General features: G+C 44.7%; 5 protein-coding genes across 9 annotated transcripts in view; 3 read left to right on the top strand and 2 right to left on the bottom strand.

The window, feature by feature from the left end:
* LOC6529671 (LIM/homeobox protein Lhx4) overlaps positions 1–11209 on the bottom strand; it is a 28713-nt gene extending 17504 nt beyond the window's left edge. The window contains exons 1-2 of one of the 3 annotated variants that reach the window (XM_039372273.2): positions 10642–11209; positions 9170–9970 (exon numbers count right to left, since the gene is read on the bottom strand). In XM_039372273.2, the coding sequence (XP_039228207.1) occupies positions 9170–9521 (352 nt within the window). In that variant the 5' untranslated portion in view covers positions 9522–9970; positions 10642–11209. Of the gene's footprint in view, positions 1–9169; positions 10263–10641 lie in introns of those variants that run through there. The other 2 variants (XM_039372274.2, XM_002090628.4) reach the window with 2 other exon arrangements.
* Positions 5357–6213, top strand: LOC26536399. The gene is made up of 2 exons (XM_015197488.2): positions 5357–5462; positions 5527–6213. Exon 2 carries the CDS (start codon positions 5527–5529, stop codon positions 5677–5679), a length of 153 nt encoding a protein of 50 aa, XP_015052974.1. The 5' UTR covers positions 5357–5462; the 3' UTR covers positions 5680–6213.
* A 465-nt stretch (positions 11210–11674) lies between the features above and the next one.
* Positions 11675–17392, top strand: LOC6529673 (3,4-dihydroxyphenylacetaldehyde synthase). 2 transcript variants are annotated; one of them, XM_002090630.4, is made up of 3 exons: positions 11675–13610; positions 13672–13906; positions 16075–17392. In XM_002090630.4, the coding sequence occupies exons 1-3, from the start codon at positions 13531–13533 to the stop codon at positions 17290–17292; spliced, it is 1533 nt and encodes a 510-aa protein (XP_002090666.1). In that variant the 5' UTR covers positions 11675–13530; the 3' UTR covers positions 17293–17392. The 2 variants fall into 2 exon arrangements, with proteins under 2 accessions (XP_002090666.1, XP_015052399.1); XM_015196913.3 differs by lacking the exons at positions 11675–13610; positions 13672–13906 and adding an exon at positions 14914–15545.
* A 280-nt stretch (positions 17393–17672) lies between these two features.
* LOC6529674 (protein anon-37Cs) lies at positions 17673–19874 on the top strand. Its single transcript, XM_002090631.3, has 3 exons — positions 17673–17830; positions 17976–18143; positions 18209–19874. Exons 2-3 carry the CDS (start codon positions 18136–18138, stop codon positions 19713–19715), a joined length of 1515 nt encoding a protein of 504 aa, XP_002090667.1. The 5' UTR covers positions 17673–17830; positions 17976–18135; the 3' UTR covers positions 19716–19874.
* Positions 19784–23664, bottom strand: LOC6529675 (aromatic-L-amino-acid decarboxylase). 2 transcript variants are annotated; one of them, XM_002090632.4, is made up of 4 exons: positions 23468–23664; positions 22715–22870; positions 22553–22638; positions 19784–21471 (listed from the first exon to the last, which is right to left on the bottom strand). In XM_002090632.4, the coding sequence occupies exons 2-4, from the start codon at positions 22820–22822 to the stop codon at positions 20124–20126; spliced, it is 1542 nt and encodes a 513-aa protein (XP_002090668.1). In that variant the 5' UTR covers positions 22823–22870; positions 23468–23664; the 3' UTR covers positions 19784–20123. The 2 variants fall into 2 exon arrangements, with proteins under 2 accessions (XP_002090668.1, XP_015052080.1); XM_015196594.3 differs by lacking the exon at positions 22715–22870.
* Positions 23665–24836: the final 1172 nt, after the last annotated feature.

Consider the following 24836-nt stretch of genomic DNA (forward strand, 5'->3'; position numbering starts at 1 on the left):
TGCAATCAGTGCCACACATATGCAGCCAGTGTTTATATGGCCACTCGACGCAGCTCAGGTCTTGGAGTGGATCGTAAGCCCCATCTGGCACACTCTTTCTAGCCCCGGTACTCCCGAATCTGAGGGTTAGGCCATCACTAGTTATACAACGCTTGTTTGACACTTTCAAGTGCCTGCCCCTGCTTCGTTGAAAAATAGTTCAGCAATCTGTGTAAATATTACGGCAAGCTGAAACAGAAACCGCACCAGTCAAAGATACAGATACAGCTACAGAACCCGGAGCAGAACCTCCAGCGGCACTTCTTAGATCTCCGGACAAACAACACACTGAAGAAGGCCACGGGAAACCAACCAAGTGGATGCAGTTGTAACCATTTAGAACAGTTTTAGGAGGGGTATATTCGCATGAGTTATACCCGTTACTAGCAGAGTAAAGGGGTTTACTAGATTCGTTGAAAAAGATGTAACAGGCAGAAGGAAGCGTTTCATGATCTTTTTAAAATATATATATATATTCTTGATCAACAGCCGAGTCGAACTGGTCATGTCCGTCTGTCCGTCCGTCTGTCCGTCCGTCCGTCCGTCTGTCCGTATGAACGCCTCGATCTCGGGAACTATAAAAGCTAGGATGTTTAGATTAAGTATGCAGTTTCCAGGGAAATTGATTATTTTTCATAATTTTTTTCTTCAATTTCTACCGATGTTCTATTAAATGTTGAAATTTTTTCTTCGCACTTCCAATAGCTGTTTAACGGGCAGTCGCGAAACTCGACTATATGATTCTTCCATGTTTTAGTTTACTTTAGTATAGGTAGACTACAATATGTAGTACACGGATTTAAGCTAAATAATATTACAAAGCTTTGATATTTCTTTTTATATTCACCTAAATCTTTTAATTATGCTTCTCAACTTTCATGTTCTTGCATTTCGTAACTTTAAAAAGTTCTCCTATCTCAGAATATTTGGACTCTATTAAACGAAGAACTAGTCGGTATTATTACGTCGAAAGGGTCTTCAATAACACTCAATACTCGATCCTGGGTGTACGGGTCTGGAGTGACACTTATCTGATTCAGTGGGCTCGGTAAGGGTTAGGCAAAACTTAACTTATCAAGTCGTAAGCCCGATAAGCCCCTATAAGTGGCCATACTTGTGGGATTGACTGCCGACTGTTTTCGGTTCGGAAAACAGAATCAAAACAAACGCCAAATCCGCGATCACATTTCTCCATTTCCGTGTGGGTGAGTTCAGTGTCTAGCGATCGACCTTTGCAACCCGACCACATCCACATGGCTCATCCCAACTCTGCTCTTTTATCGACTTATGGACTTTCCGCCGGCTGCTCTGATTGGAGGGAAATCGGGCTCTCCTTGGAACTAGTGATAAGTTAACTAATCGCGGCTATTATTGTTGAAAATGACATATCGGGAATTGGATTGCTTTATAATGACAGCGTTTCCAGCATATACAGAAGTGGATCTCACGTGAACAACTTAAAAAAAAGCACCAATAATAACACATGAGCTGTTTGGCATTGTCTATGCCGCGATTATCTTCAACTAGCGAAAAAACCCAAGAGATAATTTCAGCTAAAATTAGGGGCTTACTCGATCACAGATCGTGACTCACTCAAAAGATCAATTGGCAACTGAAAGAGGAAGTGAGCACTTCTATTTACAGTAGTGGAAACTGACTAGTTTTACTAATTTGTAGGTCTTACTCATATCTCTCTTCTGTGGTGGCTTGATGCCCATAATTTATTGGGATCTATGTATATTCACCCTGTCAGAGTTTTTTGATTTTCGTTGCTAATGATGTGCGGTTGACTTTGCTGGCCAAAGAAAACACAAGCACAAAAAGATGAAATCAAAAATGCAAACAACTATATCCCGACTTGATTCAAAGGTAAATACTGCATAAATGGATGGTGGGCCATGGACAAAGGATGCCGGCTTTGTAGCCACCTGCTGGGACCACCTGTTTAGATATGCTCCGGACAAAGGAGTCCGGGAAGCAAGACAAAGAGCATAGCGATGTGGAAAATAATCAGTGATAAAATAAGAGCATGAAAGCACCGCTACCAAAGGGGTGGTTCCATGTCAGATTTGGGAGTGGGAGTGGAACTTCTCTGGGGTGGTCGGTATGAAAGGGAAAAATTGTGCGCATTATCCGCCGGATTCATGTTAATAGGCCTCATTTAACGCTGCCGGGGTAAATGCTGAGGGCTTCCTCTTACCAATAAAACCATAAAAATCACTTCCTTCCCTCTGCACAGACATATTGGCAAGCAAAGCCACACATTCTTGTTACTGGCACTCGTACTGCTTTTGGAACACAGTTTCTGTTTCATGTTTTGTGTTTGGTCTTATCAACTGGTACAGGTACATTCGGTGTGTGTTGTTTTATATCTTTTTACCTGAGCCAGAGGTGCCCACCTTGTAACCGGTGAAACAGAGTGTCGACAACTGTGTTGCCTCCTCAATGGGCAAATCTTGTACCAGACGACGATAACCGCAGGAACACGGGCTCCCAAGAAGCTACAACGGGCCCATCGAAATAGAAAACGAGAAGAGTGCACATTCATAGTGCGTATTTATAAATACCCAGATACTTGATACTTAGATACCGCCGCGCAGGCCTTATCAATGTTCAAGGTATCGACTGAAATGCCGTTCAAATATTTACACCCAGCAGCAAAAAGATATCCCCCAAACCCGAAGCTACTGCTCCGGAGTCCGGAGACGATGATAAGCGGGAGCGAACATGGGTGCGCTAATTGCGGAATGATAAAACCACCAAGTAGTAGGTATCCAACCCGGCTACCAAGGGTACTCACCATCCCTTCTTTCCCCCTTCCTGTATCGATTCCTGCCCCGGGGGCTAAGACCACGAAAATGTTCCACCAACTGGGTTGCGTTGCCAGGATTTTGGATTGCGTAAAGTAAAAAAAGCGTCCTGGAGGTTTTCCAGTCTCCCAGGCAAATGTCGAAATACCCTGTCTAAATATTATTTTGTTATTTATATCTGTGAAATGCTTAACTACATGTTATACATGACAGTCGGAAAGTTGACAGAGTAGCGGGTATCTGATAGTCCAGAGGATGTACTACAGCTGTACTTCTTGCTGCTTAAATTATAATACTCGTAGTCTGTGTTAATTGAAATTTTATTGTTATTCTAAAAGGTTTAAGGTACACCTTCGGAACTATTTTAAATCGAAATGAGAAAAAATTTAAAATGAACTAAAGGAGTATTAAAAGTGCGCAAATAAATAGATTACTAAGCGTTGTATATAAAAGTTGGATCGGCTGATGGCATACATAAATAGTGGCTGATGAAGTCATAAAACTCTCTGCAAGGGTATGACAATTAAATAAAATAGGAATTTGTATCTCTGCACACTTTGTTATTGCCAGCATTTTCGACTCGTATTTGCCTAAACCGGCCCCTCAGGAATACCAAAAAGCTCCTGAACCCCAACACGTTGCTAGAGAGTCCTGCGGTGGATGGGGTGCGGCATCGAGGATGCGGATGTTACTCCGGGCTTCTCCGGGTTGTTGGCAGCTTCGAGCATATTACATAAAATAAGAAAAATTATGATTTCCACAAGAGGGTGGGAAGTGGGTAAATTTCGGAGGGGCTGGTTGTTGCTTAACTGTCAAAATCGTGTAATTTAATAAAGTTCGCTGCGGGATATTGTTTTTTATAGAAGCCAGAGCAGCACTGAGACAGCTTTTGCCAGCTGCCAAGCGGGGAGTGGCTGGAGAACTCTGGCTGGGGTTCTTCACGGGGGAACTGGAATGTGGCTCCTAAAGTGTGCTGCACAAATACAAAAATATTCAGTTCACTACAGTTACATACGGCATTGCAACAACGCAATGTTGTCTTGTTGCCCCGCCACAGGCACTCCACAAACACACTTAAGGGGGGTCTAGAACACCGACATATATATCTATATATATATGTATATATATATACAATATACATATAGAAACATATCTATCCCTATATATGAACGGAGCTGCGAAAAGTTTTCATACATTCCACTTGTTTACTTCAAAGCAGCGAAAAAAGTTCTTACTTGGCGAAATAACCAGAACTTGTGCGTCCTGGTAAGTGGCAACCAAATAAATGTTGGAATAAATACATAAATATTACTTCAAGTTCTATTTTCGTCCTTCAATCCAAACTATTTTAGTAAACGAACTTAACCATCTAACACAAGGCATGTTAAATTTTATTAAAATAAATTTAAATGTTTAGATTATTTCTCCATACAATATTTTCTTTAAGGCCAACCTGAATATTCCTGAACCAAGCTAGTCCCAGATGTCTCTCCATTCTCAGCCGACGTCCCAAACCATTTGAGTGCCGTTTCTTTTTACGAAGCGAAATTCCTATTTTATTTTATTAAGCAGTGAAGAAATATAAAAGTAAACAGTTGGCTCCCAAAACACACATGACTGTGTACACCACCCTCCTGCTAAAGTAAAAAAAGCAAAGGACGGGCCCAGCAAAAAACCCACGCCCCCACGTTTCCTGCGTCATATGAACGCCCCATTATTTACTTAACATAACTTGAACATTCGCCTTCAACCCCCGAAAAAAGAAAGCTCTCCAAGGGGGAGCATCAAACTTCCAAAAAATAGAAAAAGGAAAATGCGAAAGGTGGGTGGGTGGTTGGAAAATGGTGGGGAGGTCGCTTGGCTTACCTGCCAGCCGGCAGTTGGCTAGTCAAAAAGCTGTCGTCGATGCTAAGCGCAGACCCAGAAAGCCATCAAATATGCAGGAGGTGGGAATGTGCAGGGAGGCTCGCCATTTGCCATCCCAGCCCCCGCCACCCGAACCCGGAAAAATGGCGAAAAAATGATTTATGTGGACGCCATAAAGGAACGGAGCGGACGGCAACGAAAAGCCAACAATAACCGGGAAAAATAACAGAATCAACTGATTTCTCAACTTGGCTCTGGGCCTGCTTTTGTTTGCCAGACTTTGGAGGGGGCCCTCGGATAGACCCACAATTTTACCTTCCATTCGGGACTTCATTCTTGTTTTTGCCGCAATGAAAAATGCTGAAAGTGTGCTCCACAGACAGCGGACTCCAATGGTAGCGGTATTGGGGTCACCGAGAAGGTATAAGATATTGATGTCCCCAGGGGGGATGCTTTTCCTGTATAGCTCTGCCTTTGGAAAAATAACAAAATCCGTATAGAAGGTGCATGGGATATCAGTTCTCATTAGAAGCTCCATTTATGCAGGGTCGTAGAAGACATTTTGCATTACTAACTCAACTTCCTATGGTTTCATAATTATATATTAATGTACGCTCTTATATTAAACAAAGAAGCCCTACCATATTTGTCAAATTCATCTCAATAATCTAATCACATTCCGTTCCCCCTGTTTGCATACATCAAAGGCACCAATTCGGGTCTAAAATTCAAAATTCAAAAACAAATGTAAGGGTCAAGAACATTTCAATATAGATTAGTTTCTTGTTAAGACAGAACACTTTTCCCACAGATGTCCGATATCAACTTGACTGCCTATAACGTCTTTCGCCGCGAACTGGCCAAAATATTCAAGACATTCAACTCGTATACTCAAACCGATTTTACTGAGGAATTTGGCACCAGCACAGACTTCGATTACAAAGCTGATTTGGAAACAAATTGATTTGGATTAGGTGCTTGGGGTAGAAGAGGTTTATCCGATTGTGATGGAATCCAGAGTTACGAAAAGGACTCTGGAACGATCGCACACCGAGATCAATACGGAATCCAGAGCAAGACCGCGATTCCCGGACAATCAGGCGATGACAGCATGATGTTTAGAATCGCGATCTTCATCTGAATTGGATGAATCCGAATCCCAAACATCAGGTTACACCACGGAGAGTGGCTACCAAACGGTACCTGGATACGAGCTCCATTAACAATCTAGTTTGCATGCCAGCATCCAGAATCCTTAAGAGTCTCCCCCAGCGGATTTCCTCTGGGAGATCACGTGACCATCTTGATGCCAATACTTGAGCAACTGGGGAGCACATTCACACCGTTAGATCGGAGGCGCAAATGGACCAGTGTTCTATCCGATAGCATATAGCTACAAATAATCATTTTTTCCCCAAATGTATAGTGCTTTCTAATGGAAAATAATAATCTTTTCAGAATGGAAAATAAAAAACTTCAACCCCCATTTTAAGCATAAGACTTTACTTATTATTCTATTTAATATATTTCCTTGGGTTATAAAAATATTAACCTCAGGCAAATCAGGCTTACCAAAATGCACACACTGAGAGATCTTTCAAACCGAATTGAGCTCCTTAAAAAAGTCATCTACTTAATCACTTTTCAGCTACAAATGGGCTCGCTAACTTTGTTCAGCCTTTTCAATCGACAATCAGTTCTCGAGTGAAGTGTTTGCTCGTACTGCGTGATCTGCGCCTGTTGACATTATGACAAATTACATAAGCCAAAGGCAACAATTGCCGGAACCCAATCCGGAATCGCGGGAAAGGAAGGAAGGAAGGACGGAGGAACAAACCGAAAACGGATACGCTTAGGAGGACTTGGAGTGGGATACGGGGTGGTTCGGGCTGTGGGCCTGTTAATAGGAAAGCCACACAAGAACTGCTAACGAAGGACACGCGGCCGGCGGTTGAGCGACAAGTGCGTTGGGAAGAACTCGAGGCACAGGACACCGGGACACCAGGACACCGGGACTTTGAGGTCCTGGCAGCGGGGTGGATCGTCTGTTTGCTCAGCACTAAGTGCGCCGGGCAAGTGGAAATGATAAACATATTTACACAATTTTTGACGGGCGAACGGGTGAAACAAAACACCCGTGGGTGCAGTCGTACCCAGCACTCTTTCCCTCCCGTTTTCCCATTTCTCCGCTTTTCTGGTACGCGTACGCACTTGAAACAAGCGAAAGGAAAACCAAACCCAAACTCGATAAATATGTTTATGTGCAAATAACAAAATATTTGTCGATTGCCCGAAACGAGTGATGGGCGGGGTGGGACTTTGGCTTCAGGGTAGGGCAGGTTCTAAAGGCAGCCTCTGCCAGCTCCAGAGGTTTCAGGGATTCCGGGGTTCCAGGGGTTCGAAGGAAGCACCGCAAGCGCATAATTCAATTTTTCTGCTCGTTTTTGCACATCGCCCGGCGCACGTCACTCGAGTCCTTTGGGACACCGAAGAACTGCCATGCTACACCAGCTAAGCCCCGTCCAGCTGCACTGTGAGAAAAATACTCAGATAAAACACGACTACACTGAAAAATACTGGACAAAATGAAACAAAGGCTTCCCCACAAATCCATGAAGGTTAAGAAGTAAGCCCGTGGTACTATAATCTCACATTATAAGAAGTATGAAGTCAATTCTTTAAAATTTAAATATTATATTAAGACATAAAAATAGTAACAACAGTAACCTTAGTTATACGAATGAAATGTGTCCCTTTGATTTTTGTGGTACGAGGTTACCATCATCAGCGGCTGTGTAAGACAGTCAACTGGTAAAATATTATGGCAATATTTGCAGTACTACAGTAGGTTTTCCATTCCTTTTAAGGAAGGGAAAATTAAGTGCAGACCTCTACAAAAAACGGTTATGGCTCGGTTTGCCTCGACATACAAGATTTTTCCCGAGTGCACGCACTTTGTCAGGGATGCAGTGGATATTAGTGGCACGTGGCGAGGGCTCGACCAAGGCGATCTGAAGGTCCCAGCACATGCGGTTTTTGGGATCCGCTCCTCCAACCCCAGAACGCATATTTATTTGTTTGTAATTACGCGTGTTCTAAAAATGAAATCCCGCCGCACTTGAAGCCGGGAAAATGGCCAAAAACGGCTGAGCCTGCTCTTTTCAATGCCCAAAACCAACAGCAAAGGCGGGGCACACGTGCAGTAGACCGCCTCTACTGGTGCCCGGGTATTCCCAGCGCATTAGCAACAATGCCGGAGACATTTGGAGTTTGTCAACAGTTTCGCCTTTGGATTTGGTTACGGCTTTGTCCTCGTCAGCGGCGCGTGTCCCTGTCCGATGTCATCTTCTTCACTCTCGACGCGACGCGACTCGACTCCAATCCGCAGTCAGTTGTCAACTTTCTGGGCTGGCTTTTAGTCCGGGAATTGCCGATTGATTTGGCGTGGGATTTTCGAGTGGGACATACATATGTATGAAACGAAATCATAAATGTGACAGGCCAGAATCTTAAGTAACTTGAACAGAGAAATCCCTTTGACCGGCAGCCATCTCAGGCAGCAATAAATCATCTCCTTAGGAGCTATCCATATCCATATATCCTCAAAGAAAACTTTCTGCCGCAACTTGGCCAGTTATATATTGAAGTCTCCTCGGACTATATACATATTTCGTGGCAGAGTGCATAAAAAAGCAGGCGGGCCAACCGAGCAGCCGCAACACTGAGACCTTCTAAAAGGGCATTTGAAATGAGCTCCTCCGAGATGTAAAGAGGCGAGGATGTGAGGATGGGAGGATAGCGGTCTGCCAGCGAGAAAGCTTTCGTATTTAATTGAAAAACACTTAAGCCTCAGTTCGGGCAACGAACATGGAAACGGAAAAGCCAAAGCCAAAGCATGGCCAACCGCAAGGCTCTTATGTGACCCTAAAAGACCGACCTCATAACCCCAACTCATCTTCATCACAAGACCTTTCTGGTCGCTCATAAAAACAAAGGGCGAGCGCAAACAAAAACTTTGCATAATTAAGGCGCGGCCAGCACATGAGAAAAGGGTATTCAAAGGGTTACTGAAGTGACAGTGAAAAAGATATTTCAACATGAAAACTGTATTTTTGAAAACTATTTTCAATGCCAATAGAAGAGGTATTTCTTAGTATTTATATGCATTTTAGTTTTTTTTTAGCTGCAAAAATTGATTTTATACTATAGAAAATGTTTTATTTTTAATAAGTGATGTTGGTATATTAAATAATAATTCTAAAAAAAAGGTTGTAAAATGAGTTTAAGACCCCAAACACTGCAATCCTATTAAGTACATTCTGATTAGTTGTGACCACTGTAACTGTAACCCCACTATTCTTGGCAAACTTTTTTGTTCTCTGTGCAGGAAAATCTCCTAGGCAGCCTTCAGGTGGACAGGAGGGAATCAAAGATGGCATGACTTGGCCACTTACCCTCGAGCGCCCGGTTCCTGGAAATTAAGGCGAGCACCAGTTCGGGATTTGGGTCATCCTGGTCGACAGCCAGGTGATTGTGGTGCGGATGGTGCTGCTGCTGCTGCTGCTGTTGCTGCCCACCGACCAAGTGAGATGCCTGCGGCGTGGGTGGCAATTGTTGCTGCTGATGGATATGCGGCTGATGCTGCTGATGATTATCCATGGCTGACAGGTGCTGTTGCTGCTGCTGCTGCAATGGATGTTGCAGCTGCTGATGCTGGTGCGGCTGCTGCTGAGGCGGATGCTGAAGCTGGTGCTGGTGCTGGTGGTGATGATGTAGCGGTGGCGGTGGTTTCAGGGTTTGCATCATTGCTGAGGGGCCGGCGATTAGAACACGCGTCGTATGGGTTATATGTTTCAGTTAGCTTATTCCAATTGGCACACGGTTATATTTTTTAGCCCTGTAGGGTGTTTAAAAACCAATCCTTCTATTAGTTCACTCGTTTACTCGGGAAGCACTCGCTTCCCGTTTAGCGTTTAAACGAAACTCCGCTAGGCGGGATCGCTGTCTGCTCGATAACTGGCATTGGTTCGTGCCCAACTGTGGCCCGTTGACTGTTTTCCCCTTATCGCGGCGGTCTCTTTGGGTTTCGGTTCCTACTGTAGATTCTAGATTCCAGTCTTGCGGCTCGGTTGGGATCGTGCTCAGTGCTCAGTGCTCGGCCGCTCTATCAGTTGAAGTAGCCAGGGACTTGAACAATTTGAATTTGCTTGCGATACCGGAGGACACTAGACCATCTATTGTTGGGGTGCTTGCGACTAGGTGAAAGGCGGGTGAACTTTATGTAAGTTGGGGATGGGGCCATACTGATCGGTAGATATTCAAAAGACTAGTTGGCGCATATCTATTGACCGTCTGTCGCGAGGAGAACTCTCGTGCGAAGACCAAAATTCGGATGGCCACTATTATCTATTTAAAAACGGTCAAGGTCCAGGTTTTTGCATCGAAAAACTAACAAATAATAGTTTCCTAATCACACAAACAGAATAGTTTTACAGTTCTTGTAAAATACTAAAGCGTAGTATATTTTTTTCCGTTTTATTTAAAATTATTATTCAACTTTATTAAAATTACTAAAATCGGAATTAAGAGCTCACACCGTAATCTTATAATTTGCCTTTTAATCTTGAAACTAACCAAATTCTGTATTAATAGTTGTTCATAGGCTAAATATTTTACACGCCTAAATGTAACTAGCTTTCGATAATCATTTAATAACTAAGTCAAGACATGTGTATACAATTTGCTCAAAATCAAAACACAAATCAATAACACATTTCTTGTTTATAGGGATCTACTGTTAAATTGTAGTATTTCTAGTTTGGATTAAGCTTGCTGTTTTCTAGGATTTTCTTAGAATATTTTTTTTTTTAAGAGACCTGCGTTCTGCGACGGCCGTGTAAAGCCCGACGCAATGATTGGCATTTACCCTTTTTGCATTTATTCCATCACTTTAACACTCAACAGCAGTATTTGTTAACTGTCTTGAATATTTGTTTTTTTTTATTTATTTTTTTTTTAATTTTCTTATTTCAACATTACAAATTATTTTATTTGCATTTTCTACGGCACACGAAAGCGATTTTAGGCGAACGCCATTTTGGCGACGGCAACGGCAACATTAACGGTAACAGATTCGACAGCGAAAACGACGACGGTAAATGCGAACCGAGTGCGGCAAAATGGCGACGGCATGGCTAACGGTGTTTGGCCAACGGTAAGGTAACAGTCTGGAAACGGTTACGGTAACGGTGTCGGTAACGGCACGGCGACAACCCTGGACACGGCAACACTGTCAGGCGGCAGGCGGCTGGTATTGTTGCTGGTGGGAATCCCCTCTATTTGCCGCGCTGCATCTTTATTTATTTCCTTGGCCGTCCAAACTGTCGTCTCTCCTTTACTTTGCGCACTTTTTCACGCTTTTTCCGACTCTGGGAGCTTTTAACGTTGTTATTTTTTGTTTTTCGCTTTCCGTCTGGTGTTCGTTCGTGTGCCGTTTGCCTTTTGGCCGCCCACATGGGTGCGCTATGCGTATACGTATTCACATCTGTGGATGTGCGGGTGTGTGGGTGTGCGGGTGTGCGGGTGTGTGTTTACCAATTGATCCTAATGTGACACAAATGATATGGTAAAATGCATACAGCCAGCCCTGAATGGCAGGACAACAATGGCAACAAGGCGGCGAGGCGACAACGCCAACAGCGACGACATTTTTGTGCTTCTTTTTGGGGCCGTGCGCATGTGTGTCGCTCTCTTGCGATGCGATGCCCATTTGCCCGAAAAGTAAAAATTCCAGGAGCATTACAATATTTGTAAAACGCAAAAACTTTAGCCCCGAAAAAGGGAAATATGGAAACTCTTTGTTTCACCCCGCTGCCTCAAGAAGCTCCAGCTGCAAAAGTGCAGGGGCACAAAAAGAAGTCAACACAGTGGGTAGAACAAAAAGCCAACCAACGTCGAGCGACACCTTCGTTGGCCCCAAAACAACAGTAAACAGCACTTAAAAGTCAGCAGCGACGTCGACAGAGGCGAAACAAATATGAGAGACTTAACTCAAAGGTCCAAGTCAATACGCGGCGCGCGGTCACCAAATATGCGGGGTCTCCACTGGAAGACAGGCACCGCCCCTTTATATTGAAAATCGCTGGAAATCGGCTGGCGATAGAGCCGCCAGAGCCAAAAAGCAACAAGAACTTCCAGGCATGCGCAGGCAGTGGCCATTATCTTATCGCCCCAGCGTCGCCATTAAAATGGGGCTGGGGTGGCCATACGCTTCTATTCCTAGAGTTCGATGTCATTCCAGCGCCGGCGCACTAGAAAACCTGACTGGGAGATGGGGTCACTCCGTACCCGAGTCACCCGTTGTCCGTGAGTTTGCTGTATCTGCATAGGGTTTTCTCACTGTCTGTGTAGTTTCGGAACCCCTATATCTATAGTGGGTACTGGCCCCCCATTCCGTGCCCGTGCCCACCCGTCCCGAAAACCTCTTAAATGCGTTGCGTCTGCAAAAACGATTTTGTTTTCGCATTTATTTATGAGCCGCTTAGAGCGCGCCAAATACTTTGCCAAACACTTTGAACCCCAACGCCATGCTCGAGAACCCCAAAGCCCGCCCTCTCCCAACGGATGACCTCCGCCCACCCACAGAAATGGACACAGGCAGGGAAGGTCGTTTATGGGTTTGGAGGCGCAAGGAACGTGAACAGCTGGAGTGCGTGGGTCGCTTGAAAAGTAAGCAAGATCCTGGGAACTCTACATAAAATTCCAGTTACGGAACACCCACTTACAAGTACACATTCTGGCTCTGGTTCATCTTGCGCTATAAAGTGGTTTCCAAATTCTATTATATTTTATATACTTATATATTAACTCTTTCATATTTCCATTGTCAGATGGAACTGCATAAAACTGAAACTGGCCATTTTTATACTAGAAATTCGTATTCGCATAATGAACATCCAATATTTTCGTAGTTCACGATATTGGGTTTTCATTTCAAATGCGGAACAGCACGAAAACCCGGTATACCCTTGAACCCAACTGGTACCGGGTGTAAAAATATAAAAAATATAGGGTATGAGCATAAAATGCAACGTGACCCTGAAAGTGATCGTGAATGGAAATGGCTGATGAAACCGATGCACTCAACGAAGACCGATCGCGTCCAATCCAATGCGATCCCAATCTATGGCATCCCAGGCGGTGCCTCACTTCCGCGGTTACCAAATCGACTTTGACTTTCAAATTTTCCAACGCTATTGTCGCGGCCGTCTAATGGAGCCGTTAATGGTTAGACACATGAAGTATTTTGCCAAATGGGCTCGACTGGGGACAGTTAATTGCTGATGATGCGATGATATGGAACCGGATTGGCGGTGGGTAGAGGGACAACGGGGATTTAGTAAGCACTGCTGGTGTTTGGATAACACATTTTAATAGACAGTTAACAGGCAGTTTGTTCAAATTTTCTTCACCGACATTTTTCACTTTTGTGTGGCGATCTTGTTTTTCGGATTGTGTCTTTTGGTAGTTACATAAACATAAATCTCGGCAATGGGCCAGGCCAGTCAGAAAGACCAAAAACTTGCTGCCACTGCACATTTTCACACATAGCCGGATTTTTTGTTGTTTTTGCTTCCCCCCGAACTTTTTATTGAACGGGCCCGAGATTCGGAGCTCATTGAGACTTGGTTAAAGCGCAGCCAGCTCATTTGTAGATTCGAATGTCAGCGGCGCACAAGTGCGGAACCAACCGAGCGGCCAAGCACCCAAATTCCCCCTAAAGTAAATCGCGCCATTGTTTGGATTAACCAGGATCATGGACTTCGATGAGTTCCGCGAATTTGGCCATGCCTCCATCGAGTTTCTCATCAACTATCTGAGCGGCATACGTGAGAGGTGTGTGTCTGGAATAATCCTTCTCGTAGTGTGCGCCTAATCTCTATGTCCCATCCAACAGGGATGTCCTGCCCAGCACGGCTCCCTATGCGGTGATCAATCAGCTGCCCAAGGAGATCCCCGAGCAGCCCGATCATTGGCGGGAGGTCCTCAGGGACCTGGAGAACATCATCCTGCCTGGCCTGACCCACTGGCAGTCGCCCTACTTCAATGCCTTCTATCCATCGTCCTCGTCGGCGGGCTCCATCATCGGTGAACTGCTGATCGCGGGCATCGGAGTCCTTGGATTCAGCTGGGTAAGTCGTACATAGAGTGGAGACAGCAAACTATTATTATTACGCCAATTACGCGAGTGAAACAAATCAGGGGTAATGTGGAAAAAGAATCATAAGCCACTTTGTTGAGTGTATTTTCTGCAAAAATTATTAAGAAGTTTATACAATGAAATAAACTAAAAAACCTGCATAGGCAGCCTAAACATCCATTAATTAATAAACTTTTGCATCTATAAAGTGTAGCTGTAATATCTCAATTTTTATAAATATAGCATATATAAACTTTCATTTCGGTTTATATTACTATACATTTAAATACATTTATTGCGATAAAAGGAGAAACAGAGAGAGTGACCTGTAGGCAAACACGTGTAATTGCATGAATTTAAAATTATTGTTCATTAGAGGCGGTCTTAACAACCAATACTAATCAATTAGTTTTATAAACTGTAGTTTTTTTCATCGATGGCTAAGAGAGATCGCTTAAGAGAGCGCCAAGCAACCAAAAAAGTGGGAACAGTTTGTGCGCAAAAGGTACTTCCCACCAGTGTTTGCTTGAGTTTCGTTGGTAACAAAACCTTTGGGCCAAATCAACGCAATACGTGAGAAATCCTTATCGATCGGCTCCTATAACTTTTTACACAGAACTATGCGATAAATATGCTCGGAAGATAGCCACTCAGCGATTAGCAAAATTGCCGAGTAATTGTTTTTCTATAAATATACGACACGAAACATACAAAACATACGATCCCATAAAGCTATAATCCCGAGGAACGATTCGTTCCCTAATCTTAGAGATTGGACACGCTCCACGAATCACTGTGCAGAGCAATCGGTTATAGATATTTTCGAAATTAATAGCTGAATTAAAATGCAAGTATTTGCAAGACATTCTTGGGTAAGAATATACTTTATACTACAGAACCCATTAATAAGTACATCTTGGTTTAGGTAGTACATTAAACACTTTCCTAAAACCTTTGTTGGTATTTGAAAGTACCCATAGTTTTTTATTTCTATGTGGTTTGTCTAATCCAAGCAAAGTTAGTTAAATTAAAAGAAGTAAGCCAGTCAGTTTCGCCGTTTGTTATAATTTCTATAAACTAGCCAAATCGGCTGAACCGACAGCTCTGGAGGCTGACCAGAGAAGTCGGAGTATATAAGGCGGCCCTCACCGGCGATCGGGTTCAGAGTGAACCTCAGGCAACTTGGAGTAGCATCAACGGATCGGGAATTGAAATCGAGCTGGGCAAACAAACCGAAAACGACGCAGAAATACAACCAAAACAAACAGAACGTGAAAAGTGCAAATAGAAAACGATTTCGACACATTGTCAGCGAAATGGATGCCAAGGAGTTTCGGGAATTCGGCAAGGCGGCAGTTGACTATATAGCCGACTATCTGGAGAATATCCGAGATGACGACGTGCTGCCCAATGTGGAGCCGGGCTATCTCCTGGACCTGCTGCCCACAGAGATGCCCGAGGAACCCGAAGCGTGGAGAGATGTCCTCGGCGACATTAACCGCGTCATCAAGCCGGGACTGACCCACTGGCAGTCGCCCCATATGCACGCCTACTACCCCACCAGCACCTCGTATCCCTCCATTGTAGGTGAGATGCTGGCCAGTGGGTTCGGCATCGTCGGATTCAGCTGGGTAGGTTGGGATGGCTGGTGAAATCTGCTGCTGGCATTGTTTTGGCCGGCTGAATGGGCGCCCATTGTGCGCGGTGGGTGAAAGTGAATCCAAGAACCCGACAAACAGGTTGCTACTGCACCGGACCGAAGAGAGTTTTTCACCCAAATCAATCGCCAATTGTCACCATTTAAAGTTATTGTGCAGCAGACTCACCTTAAAGGGAAACAAATAAATTTAAATTTATATAGAATTTATTAGCCATACGCAAACTATCCTTTTCGCAAACAATAATTGTCATTGCGGACAAAGAAGTTACCAAACAATAATTTAAACTTCGTAAAATAAGCCCTAATTTAATTCATAAGAAATTGGAAAAATGCTTACGTTGTTAACTTACAAACTAGAAGAACAGACCTTTGATTTAGTACATCTGCATTTATATGTCTGTAATACAGATTTATAGACAACCAGAAATGAGTAACAAGCTTATGAGGTGTTATGATTTATCACATTAAAAGTTCCCACTAATATGTATAATCCCCCACAGATCTGCAGTCCCGCCTGCACAGAACTGGAAGTGGTGGTCATGGACTGGCTGGCCAAGTTCCTAAAGCTGCCCGCGCACTTCCAGCACGCCAGCGAGGGACCAGGAGGAGGAGTGATCCAGGGATCGGCCAGCGAGGCCGTTCTGGTGGCTGTCCTGGCTGCCAGGGAACAGGCGGTGGCCAGCTACAGGGAATCGCATCCGGAGCTGAGCGAAAGCGAGGTGCGTGGACGCTTGGTAGCCTACTCCTCGGATCAGAGCAACAGCTGCATCGAGAAGGCTGGAGTCCTGGCCGCCATGCCTATTCGACTGCTGCCGGCTGGAGAGGATTTCGTACTTAGAGGCGATACATTGAGGAAGGCGATAGGGGAGGACGTGGCGGCGGGCAGAATTCCGGTGATCTGCGTCGCCACACTGGGCACCACGGGCACTTGTGCCTATGACGACATTGAGTCCCTGTCCGCCGTCTGCGAGGAGTTCAAGGTGTGGCTTCATGTTGATGCCGCCTATGCCGGAGGAGCCTTTGCTCTGGACGAGTGTGCGGATCTTCGAAAGGGATTGGATCGCGTGGACTCGCTCAACTTCAACCTGCACAAGTTCATGCTGGTCAACTTCGATTGCTCGGCCATGTGGCTAAGGGATGCCAACAAGGTGGTCGATAGCTTCAATGTAGATCGCATCTATCTCAAGCACAAGCACGAGGGTCAGTCGCAAATTCCTGACTTCCGCCACTGGCAAATCCCACTGGGTCGTCGCTTCCGAGCTTTGAAAGTCTGGATTACATTCCGGACTCTGGGAGCCGAGGGATTGAGGAACCATGTGCGGAAGCACATCGAGTTGGCCAAACAGTTTGAGCAGCTTGTGCTGAAGGATTCCCGATTTGAGCTGGTGGCTCCTCGCGCACTTGGACTGGTTTGCTTCCGGCCCAAAGGTGACAATGAGATTACCACCCAGTTGCTGCAGCGACTCATGGATCGAAAGAAGATCTACATGGTTAAGGCCGAGCACGCGGGTCGTCAGTTTCTGCGATTTGTCGTATGCGGAATGGACACCAAAGCCTCCGATATTGATTTCGCCTGGAAGGAGATCGAGTCACAACTGACGGACCTGCTTTCAGAACAATCCTTGGTGGCCCGCAAATCGGGAAACGTGGGCGATCTTGCGCAACACTTCCAGATCCACCTGAGCACCGAAAATGCAACGCACGAGAAATCTCAGTGAGAAAAACGGTTCAACTATTTAAGTTTAGGGACAACCTAGTTAGTTTGCGATGTAGTTTGTAGCTTCCCACATGTTTATGAATAAAGTGAATTTAAATGTACGAAAATTGGGCGTTAAAATTGTTTTTTTAGCCTGTCACAAAATATTATTGTTTTGTCTAATAAATATTTACTGGATATACCTACTTCAACTTTTAAACTTTTCCTCAAAGCCTTTATATTTAAGGCAATACGACATTTCACTGATTTTATTTTAAATTTGAAATCAAAACCTTGGCGGTTAAGTGTGGCTGCATTTGCTTCAAAATCGATTTGGCTTTTAATCGAATTTTGATAAGTTCGCTAAGGTCTATCGTCAGTGGCGCATCCGTCAAACAGCTGTTTCTCCCAATTGGACCACCTGATATCGATTGGATAACAAAATATAAACAAAACAAAAAATATATGTTCCACTTAATACAATATTTTGATTACCTCTGAGGAACTGTAGGAGCTACTTTTCGTGTATTTAGAATCAGCGGAATCTTGTGGTCACCTTGGTAAGACTTCTCCGTTTTCCGTAAAGTAAGAAGCGTATAAATACAGAAATGGTAATATAAAACCTTTTAACAACAATGTCTGCTTACCAAGACTGAATTTAAACACACAAACTGCAGTTGGATAACCGGCGACCTTCCTTTGTAGATACTATGATTCTGCTTTTTATTAACAACTCGGACGTGTGGGATTTTAAAGGCCTGTCCGCCTCTGAGCCTGAGCCTGTCAACAAATATTAAAACTCCGACAAAATTCTAAAAATTACTTGAATTACTTTCGGAATTCCAGGAAACCAGTCCCGCTTGCCATGCAATGGTAAGTTAAACAGCAGCGCCAACTAAAAAATAAATGAAACCGAAACCCTCTCTTGTTGTCCGCAGTTTTAAACTGGCCAGCAGGCGCAGCTTATACAATGCACGGGTGCTACAGGCGGACAACATCGGCGACCAGCAACGCAGTCCGGATCTGGAGGCGGCACGCCAAAATGCACAGATAGTGGTCGTCGGTGCAGGACTCGCAGGTCTTTCGGCTGCCCAGCACCTCTTGTCGCACGGGTTCCGACGCACCGTGATCCTGGAGGCTACGGATCGTTATGGCGGCAGGATTAATACGCAGCGCTTTGGTGACACTTTCTGTGAACTAGGCGCCAAGTGGGTAAAGATCGATGGATCGCAGGACTCGATGTACGAACTGCTTCGCAACACGGAGGGCTTGGGCAGGCAGATAAAGCAGCCGGATCGCGCCACCTATCTCCAAGATGGAAGCCACATTAATCCAGCCATGGTCGAGCTTATCGACACCCTATTCCGACAGCTTTGCCGAGGCTTTAAGGTATCCGATCGAGTGAAAACGGGTGGTGACCTGCACTCCCTGGACAATGTAATGAACTACTTCAGAACAGAAAGCGATCGCATCATTGGCGCCTCCTTCCAGCAGCCAAAGGATCAGCTGGCGGCCCGCGAGATCTTCCAATCGCTGTTCAAGGAGTTCGGCAGCATTCTGGGATGCTGCCTGGAGTACGTCAACATCGAGCACATAACCAAATGCCCAGTGCAGCAGGAACAGCGCCCACTATATGTACCCACTGGTCTAGATAATGTAGTGGATGATCTCATTCAGAAAATGGACAAATCGCAGCTGCAGACCGGGAAGCCTGTGGGCCAGATTCAGTGGACACCAGCGCCGATGAAAAGTGTGGGTTGCCTGGATGGCAGCCTTTACAACGCAGATCACATAATATGTACCCTGCCGCTGGGCGTGCTCAAAAGCTTTGCAGGCGTTCTGTTTCGACCCTCGCTGCCGCTGGACAAGATGATGGCTATACGCAACCTCGGCTTTGGCAATCCCCTGAAGATATATCTCTCCTACAAGAAGCCCATTGGGCGCTGGCTAAAGGGAAGTCTGCGGCCGCTGGGAACGCTCCTAAATCACTCAGTTGAGCAGCAAACCGAACGCAACTGGACGCAACAGGTCGTGCAGATCAGCCAGGTGCCCAGCAGTCAGCATGTGCTGGAGGTGCATGTGGGTGGCGGCTACTACGAGGAGATCGAGAAGCTGCCCGACGAAGAGTTGTTAGAGCAGATAACCGGCCTGCTGAGGCGCTGCGTAAGCAATCACCTGGTGCCGTACCCACAGGAACTGCTGCGCTCCAACTGGAGCACCTCCGCGTGCTACCTTGGCGGACGTCCCTACTTCTCCACCAGCAGCAGTGCCCGAGATGTCCAGCGACTGGCCGCTCCGCTGGGCGAGAAGTCCCCGGGCCTTCTCTTTGCTGGGGATGCAACCTCGCTCAAAGGCTTTGGAACTATTGATGCCGCCAGGTCCAGTGGCATCCGAGAAGCCCAACGCATTATTGACTTCTATTTCAGGAGCCTGCACAGCGGTTAACTGCAATAGGAATTCCGAACTGGCTACTAAATTGTACAGTACATCCCACAGAAGCTCACTAGTCAAAATTTATGGTTAAAATTTGTTTGTATTGTTAAGCAGAATACATTGTTTTAATTAGGCGTATAACATTAACAATAAACTCAATAACAACATCAATGGTACAATGATAGAATACTATAAATCTAATGTAGCGATGCACGATCCATCGATGTAAATTCCCTAAACATGTCGCAAGTGGAGAATGTAGATCTGTTCCGGTTTTTAAGTCATAAACTATATATTACTATATAATAATTGGTCCATTTTGTGGTATATACATATACATATATATACCATATATGTATATATAGAAACAATTTAATATTAATTTATTAATTAAACGCAGAACAGACCTGCACAACCACTTTACTGCTCCTGTTCCATCTCATCGGCAGCGGCACTGACCTCCTTCCACGAGTACTCCATGTCCTCGGACTGGGTGAATCGCGAGCATATGGCCATGCGCAGGAAGTACACATCCTTGATTTTGGCAGGAACCAAGTGGATGTGGCCGCGTCCATTGATCCGCTTGAGAAGAGCTTCGTTCCGCTCGTTGCTGCCCTTCAGACGGAAACAGACCAATCCCATGTTAATCTCAGCGGCCAGTTCGAATCTGGAATCCGCCAAGCAGAGATCCCCGAACTGCTTGGCAAAATTGCAATGTCTGCGGATGTGGGCTTGGAGATTCTCGACTCCGTACAGCCGGAGGACGAACCAGAGCTTCAAAGCCCGGAACCGCCGTCCAAGTGGGATTTGCCAGTGACGATAGTCCGGAGCGGATCCCTGCATATCGTGCTTCAGGTAAAGAGGGTCCACATTAAAGGCGTTAACCACCCAACTGGGATCCTTCAGCCACATGGCCGAGCAGTCGAAGTTCACCAGCATCCATTTGTGTGGGTTGAAATTAAAAGAGTCCGCTGACTCAATGCCCTTCATCAGGTGGCGATACTCGGGGCAAATGAAAGCGGATCCGGCATAAGCAGCGTCCACATGGACCCACACATTGTGCTTGTTTCCCACGGGTCCACACTCATCCAAGAAGTCGAAGGCGCAGGAGTTGGTGGTGCCCAGGGTGACCACGGCATAGAAGGGAATCAAACCCTCGGCCAAATCCTGTTCGATGGCCTTTTCCAGAGCAGCACCACGCATTCTGTGATTCTCGGACTGCACAGAACGGAGCTTCACTCCTCCCAAGAGACCAGCACGCTCCACTGAGGAGTGAGCCTGGTCAGAGCAGTAGCCCACCAGCTTGCCCAGGATGGTGTGCTCATCCCACTCCGGATGCAGCTCCTTCACTTCCTTCACCTTCTTGGCCTTGGCTCCCAGCAGCGCCACCAATGTGGACTCACTGGCCGTTCCCTGGATGACACCGCCTCCCTTGCCGCCCGAACAGGCCAGGAACTCCGCCGGCAGCTCCAGCATCTTGCCCAGCCAATCCATCATGACCACCTCGAGTTCCGTGCACGCGGGACTGGCAATCCAGGTGAATCCGATACAGGCAATCGCTCCACTCAGCATGTCCGCCACGATCGCCGGATACGAGTTGGCCGTGGGAAAGTAGGCATGGAACTTGGGACTGTGCCAGTGGGTCACTCCCGGCATGATGACCCGCTCAATGTCCTGCATCACATCCTGCCACTTCTCCGGCTTTTCGGGCGCCGCATCAGGAATCAGGGGCTTCAGGTACCCGGGCTTCACTTCCGGCAGAACGCGCCTGTAATTGGGATAATTGCGTTAGTTGTTGATTGCATTTGGCCCCCATTCAGAAAGAGCTCCTTGCTAATTGGCTGCGAAACTCAGTTAGCCCACAAAGCCATCAGAAGTCGGGGTCGGAGGACACCTAACCATCCCCAACTTGTTGCCAGTGGCACGAAAATCAATAGCAATATGTAGCAAAGTGCTTTGGGAAAAGGATAAAGGAGGAAAAGCTGATAATGATGGCAGGATTTTCTGTCCTTTTAATTAAAAGGAAGAACTAAATGGTGAGACGTTAAGAAGGAAATTGTCATTTATATATGTAGCTCTAATGAGAAATTTAAGAACTTTAAGATGCGCTTGGTTTAAAAAGTTGTCCAACTAAGAACTCTCGATGGAAATAAATGGACCATACATCTGTGTTATGTGAGGCATTAAGAAGGGTATTAAAATATTTATTAATATTTTAATATTCAATAAATTACAATATTTCGCTCTAGTTAAGCTTTATTTTCAATTAACCAGCGAACAATTTCACAGCTTCAGCGACTGTCAGTGAGCAAGCAATCTCAGCAGGTGTAGGAAAATTGTTTACTTTGATTTTCAAGGTAATGGAAACGAAACCGTTAGAATTGTCCAAGAATAGTGAAATACCTCAATTGCTTTTGGCCAAGGCGTTTGTGGTGCAATCATGTATGTATGTGTATCTACGTGAAAATCGACCTTGACACGCCAACTTTACAAAGCCTTTTAATGGCTTAATGGCAATAATTAATTAGTTTCAGGCCCAAGAGCAATGAAAGTACTTGGCCCTCGAGTTGATGGGAAGGTCGCCTTACGTCTCTAAATAAAAGTATATATATTTAACAATGGAAAGGTCCGATCGGCGCCACTTTCCCGTGACTAATGCTCAAACGTGTGCGAAATGTCATTCACTTGCGCGGAATCGAGCAGAATCGAGCAGAACGAACTTTCAATTCGAACGCAAAATGCTGAGGTCAAGCGAGAGATTCTGATTCCATATAAATGAATTTTATACGTATCGAGGCGGTAAATTAAGTTTAATTCAAGCTAATTGAGTAGGACGCAAACTTGCTCACCTTTCGCGTATGTTCTCCAGATATTCGGCTATAAAGTCCACCATTGTTTTGGCAAAATCTTTGAACTCCGGCGCCTCCATGTCGATCTTAATGTGGATTCAAAAATATTTAGTTATTATACGTGCATAATTGTTGGCCTAATAGTCGACCCAATAGACATACCGAAACCTTGGGGTCCAGCTTATCTTCCAAAATGTTAGCAATGTTAGCTTTACCATTACCATCAGTTTGTTTTGGTGGATTAGAGTTACTAATGGGTATGTGGCTCATTTCAGAGTGATTTACTTTTTGCAATGATATGAACTCGGATGGTTAGAGCTAATGTGAAAGAACTTGCGATTATTGAGAGTGTTATTAATAAAAGTGGGCATTTTGTGATAGTGCTAATCAGAACAGTTTGCGCAGCTCAAACATAAATAGCTTTCACTGCAAACGACATTGAATACAAATTACATGGTAGCAAGAATAGTGATAATGAAAATAATGTTATTAATACTTTTAAGCGTTTTCCGTTTGAGTTCGTTGCTTAAGTATAGACTGTGAATTAGTATGGTAATTAGAATGTTTAATGCATTCTTGCATTAATTAAGACTACCTTATTTTTCTCAATTCAATTTTTAACAGCGTAAACAAGTTGGCATTGAGACGGCGACTTGTTGCCAGCAAAAAAGGCACTTAAAACCTTATTTAATAGATACACAAAAACATGCAGATACCAAGAGCCAAAAAGCTTAAGCACTAAAGAATTCGGGGCCCGAACTATAAAACTAAGCCGAAGCAAGGCTAGAGGCCCAGTTTTGGATACACATTACGTATACGCAGCGTTAGCCCGAAATGAATCTTTCGCATGCACATGCACTCATTATGTTGGCCGAGCACTTGAGGCTTTTGAGAAGCCACACTTTCGTCACTCACCGTGCACTTTAGTTAACTGCTTTTAATTATTTGCACTTGTCGTCGAGCCTTACTTCCGTTCCGAACTAAATCTTTGCTCCAAGTTCAGTGTGCCTCTTGTTCGCTGCAGCTAATATTTATTTGCTATTCTGCTATTTGATTTCTGTGCTGAATTGCTGTGCGCTCGGCGTCCTCCTCTTGACTGAGCGCTGCTCGCTCTTGGCCATGGCTTTTAAAGCCCGCCCAGCAGCGCTGCCAATTCCGCAGGACCGGTTCAATCTCAATTTCAATCTCAATCGGCGGACTGAGAATGTATTTTTAATACATCCCGCACCCGGTTGACTTATGCACGTTCTGCACGGAGAGTTTATTTTGTACTTTTTCGGAACATGCATTGATTGGGGTCTGAATCAGTAACTGGATATCGGAGATTTCCACAAAAATATATATTTTATTTGCCAGCAAAGTTGATTAAAATTAAACTATTATAAAATATTGATATTTCTGATTGACTAAAAGCACAAAGCGGAATGTTTTGAATTCTGCTCACGTGCATCTCAACTCGAATTTAAGAAAAGAGAGCGATCTCGTCGGGAATCCCCCATCATGAGTCACTCGAAACAGGGTTTTTCTTGGACTCCCCGAAGAAAAAATCACGCAGAAAAGGTAAACAGAATAAAATTCACAGAAAACACAAGACATGGATTAAGCTGCGAATGGCACGCTTTGCGGGCATCTTAGAAACCGGTTAATAGAGCACCACATATGACGTGCTTTCTGAACCGCTCATGGGTTTGTGACGTCAAATAATCCAATGCTCTCACTCACATTCGCATTGTGCTAGTGGAGTGGTCTAGGCTGAGCCTTTTGAGCGGGCCCTTCCTTAAACACACTGAGAAAAATAAATAGGAATCAATAGACACCGACTATTCGATACCCGTATAGGGAGACATTTCAAAATTTATTTGGAATATGGATAGAAATTGGCATTTAAAAGTATGAAATCAATTTTTTATAGAAATGAGCCAGATAAGTAACAAACTTATACATATTTAAAAAGTGTGTTTGTGATAGTTTTGCGCTTTATAGTTTTTTCTAATCTGTTATGTTTAACAATATTACCAAACCGTTCATAAAAAAAAATATATATATATATATTATTTATCCAAATTGTAAATTTAATCAAAGACATTTTTTCCAGTGTAGGTCGTAGGATGAGTATCCTGCGGGTGGGCCAACTGTTGCTGAGTGCGAGCAAAGTGTGTGTGCCTGACATTTCAACGAAGCCACTTTGGCAAATCACTTGGCTGAATCAACAGATTTATACGCCATTCCAAAGGCTCTGCCTTCGATTTAATGCGGTGGGTGCACCCAACCACCCAACCACCCA

Source organism: Drosophila yakuba, chromosome 2R, assembly GCF_016746365.2.
Source record: "Drosophila yakuba strain Tai18E2 chromosome 2R, Prin_Dyak_Tai18E2_2.1, whole genome shotgun sequence".
Lineage (NCBI taxonomy): Eukaryota > Metazoa > Arthropoda > Insecta > Diptera > Drosophilidae > Drosophila > Drosophila yakuba.

Coding starts and splice junctions, on each gene's coding strand:
- LOC26536399 (XM_015197488.2), top strand. CDS start 5,527: ATGTCCGATATCAACTTGACTGCCTATAACGTCTTTCGCCGCGAACTG.
- LOC6529673 (XM_002090630.4), top strand. CDS start 13,531: ATGGACTTCGATGAGTTCCGCGAATTTGGCCATGCCTCCATCGAGTTT. Junction 13,611..13,671: donor CTGAGCGGCATACGTGAGAG/GTGTGTGTCTGG, acceptor CCCATCCAACAG/GGATGTCCTGCCCAGCACGG. Junction 13,907..16,074: donor GAGTCCTTGGATTCAGCTGG/GTAAGTCGTACA, acceptor AATCCCCCACAG/ATCTGCAGTCCCGCCTGCAC.
- LOC6529675 (XM_002090632.4), bottom strand. CDS start 22,822: ATGAGCCACATACCCATTAGTAACTCTAATCCACCAAAACAAACTGAT. Junction 22,639..22,714: donor AGCTGGACCCCAAGGTTTCG/GTATGTCTATTG, acceptor ATCCACATTAAG/ATCGACATGGAGGCGCCGGA. Junction 21,472..22,552: donor CTGGAGAACATACGCGAAAG/GTGAGCAAGTTT, acceptor TCCCAATTACAG/GCGCGTTCTGCCGGAAGTGA.